Below are 4,213 nucleotides of genomic sequence, written 5' to 3'. Positions count from 1 at the left end.
ATATATAAAATTATTAATATGAATATAATTTAAATAAAATAAAAACATATTTCAAAGATCGGGTTACTTGAAATTATCCTATTGGGTTTCCCTATGGAGTGATTTTGCTTAATGACAGGAGATACAATCACAGTGACAGCAATACATTTAAAGAATTTTAAGATGATTGCCACATACTACATCCAATAAAAGAAAAAAATGTAGCTTCAAATATGAACTTTAAAAGGCTTTTGTGATATAGAATGAGAACTAATGAAATAAAAGGAATAAAGAAATATGAACAGGGTAAAGTGCAGTGCAATCACAAGGGTAAGAATAAATACACCAAATCAAAAAGCCTTCCCCTTGCCATTGGCTAAATGCAAAAAAACAACATGAGCAAAACAAACAACCTTGCCTTGCCCACATTACGTATATGATCGACAAAATTAAAACAAACCAACCCACTCATCACTTTTTTATGCTTTCTACTTTCAACAGTATCAAGTTTCAAACTTAGCCAACCAAGCATTTAGCTTTAACCAAAAAAGCATCATCTACCTTCTTTCCCCTATTTACCCCTGGTTTCCGACGACGACACCACCACCGCCACCACCCCTTCCACGGCCACCCATCCTTCCCCGACCTCTCCCATACCCTCCTCTGCCCCCTCCACCTCTGCCTCTCTCATATCCTGTACCTGCAATAAGTAATTCAAGCATACATTTAATTGATAAGCCTGCAAAGTTCAACAGCATCCCAAGTTTATTCAGATATAGTAGTAGTTTCGAGGAGGAAACAATAAGATCAGTTGCATATCTAAAATAGAGCACATACATGTGGAATCAAGAAAGCAGAGAAGTTTATCAAATTTCATTCTACATATGAACTCACATTTTGTGAAATAAAATGAACATCTAACCCCAAAGCCAGCACAAATGTTTTTCATTACCCAACTTATTGAACAAGCAATTAAAACTACCAGCTTACCGCGATAACCCCAACTTCTGCCTCGCCCACCGCCACGGCCCCAATTTGAATAACCACCATTGTCTACCAGAAAAGTGCAAATGATGATTATAACTCTAGAAAACATATTTTGCAATTACAAAAACTTAAAAAGAGCCAAACTAATAATAACATAAAAAATTTAAGAACTTGATACTCATAATGTTCATACCTTGATAGTCTCCTTGATAGTTCCCTTGATTGTTTCCTTGATAGTCTCCTTGATAGTTCCCTTGATTATTTCCTTGATAGTTCCCTTGATTGTTACCTTGATAGTTCCCTTGATTGTTTCCTTGATAGTTCCCTTGATTGTTTCCTTGATAGTCTCCTTGATAATTTCCTTGATAGTTCCTTTGATAATTTCCATATCCACCCCTGCTCCAGTTCCGCCCTCTCCCTCTACCACGACCACGCCCACGCCCTCGGCCATATGAATCTTAAAACCAGAAAGCATAAATCTGTTACACTAAAGCACGCTTTACCTTGTGCAAATATCAATTAGTTGAACAATTTACCATCGCGAACAATGTATGAACCACGTGGTTGTCTGGCTTGTTGTTGCTGATACGGTTCCTTTGGTTGTTGATCCATTGATAGTGGAGCTTGGTACCTAGAGAAAATAATCATGCATTGTATGCATTTATGAATACACATAGAAGGATCCAAAACCATGTTATTGTGAAATTAAAAATTCAGCTGACTAGGAAATCAAAAAGAACTTCATGTCCTCTGACCAGGAACTAAAAGAGACTCACAAAACACAACTCCATATTAGGCAAGGAAAGAAATGAAGCAATTGAAGAACCCAACTTTGAAAAAAAAAAAAACAATATGGATATATTGGCTTACCCAGGAGAATTTGTGTTGAGCTCTTTAAAGGATAAGGTGATTGTAATCATTGACACTTGACGAGTTTGCTCCACACTGCATCAGATTTTACTATTCAAATATCTAGAATATGGTATCAAGGCATATTAAAAGCGACATGCATGTCAATATAGATTTCTTATCACTCACGGTAAAAGGCCCTCTTCAATGGGTTCCCAAACATCAGTTATGCTTACTGAACTGATAACAGTATCTTGATGCAAACGAGGATTCCTTCTCTGTATTGGAATCAACAATGGACAGTAACTGAGCATATTGCTGTTGAAAGGGGAGTAAGGATAGATCGAGATTTCAACATTAAAATGTAAACTTAAAGAGCATACTAACTTTTATACCCTCTGCAATGGATACTGTTTTACTGATTGCTTGGCCCATTGCCTTCAAGACAATCTCCCTCGCATTTTTCTCCTAATACAATGTCACAGGCAACACCAATGCATTGAGTCAGCATTTCCTCAAAATGGAACAAAACAATAAACAAGTAATAATTAACAACATGAAAGATGAAAATGTTCTTAGTTAAATCATTTTGAGCATCCATTAACGTGAGATTTAATGGTCTTGATACTTGATGCTTTTATAAACTATGCACTCAGCTAATATCTTTTCTCTCTTCGCCTACCTAATATTTCTAAGGTTTGATGAATAGTTCCGGTATTTACACTTAATGGGAACATTCTTCAAACAAGCAACACAACATTGTACTATCTAACCAGCATAAATAACATCAAATCGTGGCACTTATCATATGCAGTTAGCAATTACACAAAAATAGAGAGCTGTAATCCCTCATTTTACATTCTATCAAATTCTAATACATCAAGTCTATAGAAGAGGAGTCCCTATTAAAACATAATAGCTTCTAATAAGTGGCCAAATTTTTTGCAATAAGGTCCGTACACCATTTGAACATTGAGGTGCAATACTCCATCTGTAGAAGCTGAAGGACCAGCAGGATTAAACTATTCACACAACAATACCCAAATTCAAGCAACAAAATATCCGATCATTACTTTCTCTTAAAAAAAATCAAGCATAATCTGTTCGGATTGCCGACTCCTATCCTAATTACCATCAATCCATTATTTGGCAATAATGCTACGCAAATAAGGAGATGCAATGACCAATAAAAAAAATTAAGCCGTCATTACTATTTAGAATCATCAGTCTAACCTAAAACCTACAAAAGCGACAAAACTGTCAATTACAAAAATCGGACTACAAGGTAGCCGCCAAAATCCAGTATCAGTGAGGGTACTTAACAAGAATCCATAACAACCACGCCAATAATAAAACCCAATACTACATCGAGCAATAAAATTGCTCAAAAGCATATGCAGAAACCCTGTAAATAAAATAAGGCACAATCTAAGGGGTAAGGGAAACATTCCTCAAATTACTCAGAGCCCATTAATCACACGATTCCCAATCACAACACCAACTCACTTCAACGACGAATAGTGATAAAATGAGTACTATCAAGTATTATAAAAAATTCTAAAGTAAGAATACCTGAAGAAGAGAAGTGGCATAGCTGATATAGTTTCTGACAGGGCCACCAGAGGTGATTCGGATCTCGTTCTCATTAATCGGCGACTCAGGCTTCGGTTTCTCAACTCTGGTATATCTATCCATAGCCTTTTTTTCTGGTTTCCCTAGTCAGGGATTTTTACTTTTTTCTTTTTTTCCTATAGGGAAATGAATGAAAGGGGTAGAGAGAGAAACCCTTATACAAAACCCTAAGAAGACGGTGCAAAAAGGGAAGACGATAGATGGTAAAAAGAAGAAATCGCTAAAACCCTCTGCTGCCTCTCACTCAAGCCAAAGCTCAGGCCTTTAAATCAGCCTTCTGCTTCACTTCCGTTATTAGTACCCTTTTCTGATTGGCTGCCTGGCCTTTATTGCGGCCCCCAATATTGGGGGTTCCACTCTCTTTTCTAGCGCGTGAAATCACGTGGACTTGGGATTAGTTGATGGCTTGGCGCGTGATAGCAAGAGTGATTTTATTGTTTTTCTTGGGAGTAAAGAAAGGAAGCAGTGTTGCCTGTTGGCGTTTGCTTTGCTGTGGTAAATAAAGGAAAAAGGGGTAAAATTGACATAAAGGTGAAACGATAATTAGGTTAAAAACCCAATTCATCATTTAGGCCCCAGCCCATGCTTTGTTTAATTTAAGAGAAAATTATAAAACTGTGCAATGGTGCAATTTTATCCTAACGTTAATAAATTTAGTCAATTTGAGAAATAATTCATCAAATTATCTTTTTTTATTATGAATCTTGTCATCTACGTTTCACACGTGCATCATCTTATCAGTAGCAACTCACAAACATATGTTGGA

General features: G+C 36.6%; 1 protein-coding gene across 1 annotated transcript; it reads right to left on the bottom strand.

Annotated features, from left to right (window-relative positions):
• Nucleotides 1–213: 213 nt before the first annotated feature.
• LOC136231274 (uncharacterized) lies at nucleotides 214–3,716 on the bottom strand. Its single transcript, XM_066020604.1, has 8 exons — nucleotides 3,388–3,716; nucleotides 2,203–2,283; nucleotides 2,005–2,093; nucleotides 1,837–1,911; nucleotides 1,503–1,597; nucleotides 1,160–1,423; nucleotides 970–1,032; nucleotides 214–679 (listed from the first exon to the last, which is right to left on the bottom strand). The coding sequence occupies exons 1-8, from the start codon at nucleotides 3,508–3,510 to the stop codon at nucleotides 555–557; spliced, it is 915 nt and encodes a 304-aa protein (XP_065876676.1). The 5' UTR covers nucleotides 3,511–3,716; the 3' UTR covers nucleotides 214–554.
• Nucleotides 3,717–4,213: the final 497 nt, after the last annotated feature.

The sequence above is a fragment of the Euphorbia lathyris genome, chromosome 5 (genome assembly GCF_963576675.1).
Source record: "Euphorbia lathyris chromosome 5, ddEupLath1.1, whole genome shotgun sequence".
Lineage (NCBI taxonomy): Eukaryota > Viridiplantae > Streptophyta > Magnoliopsida > Malpighiales > Euphorbiaceae > Euphorbia > Euphorbia lathyris.
The sequence above is the reverse complement of the archived record's forward strand: the minus strand, read 5'-3'. Positions and strand labels throughout refer to the sequence as shown.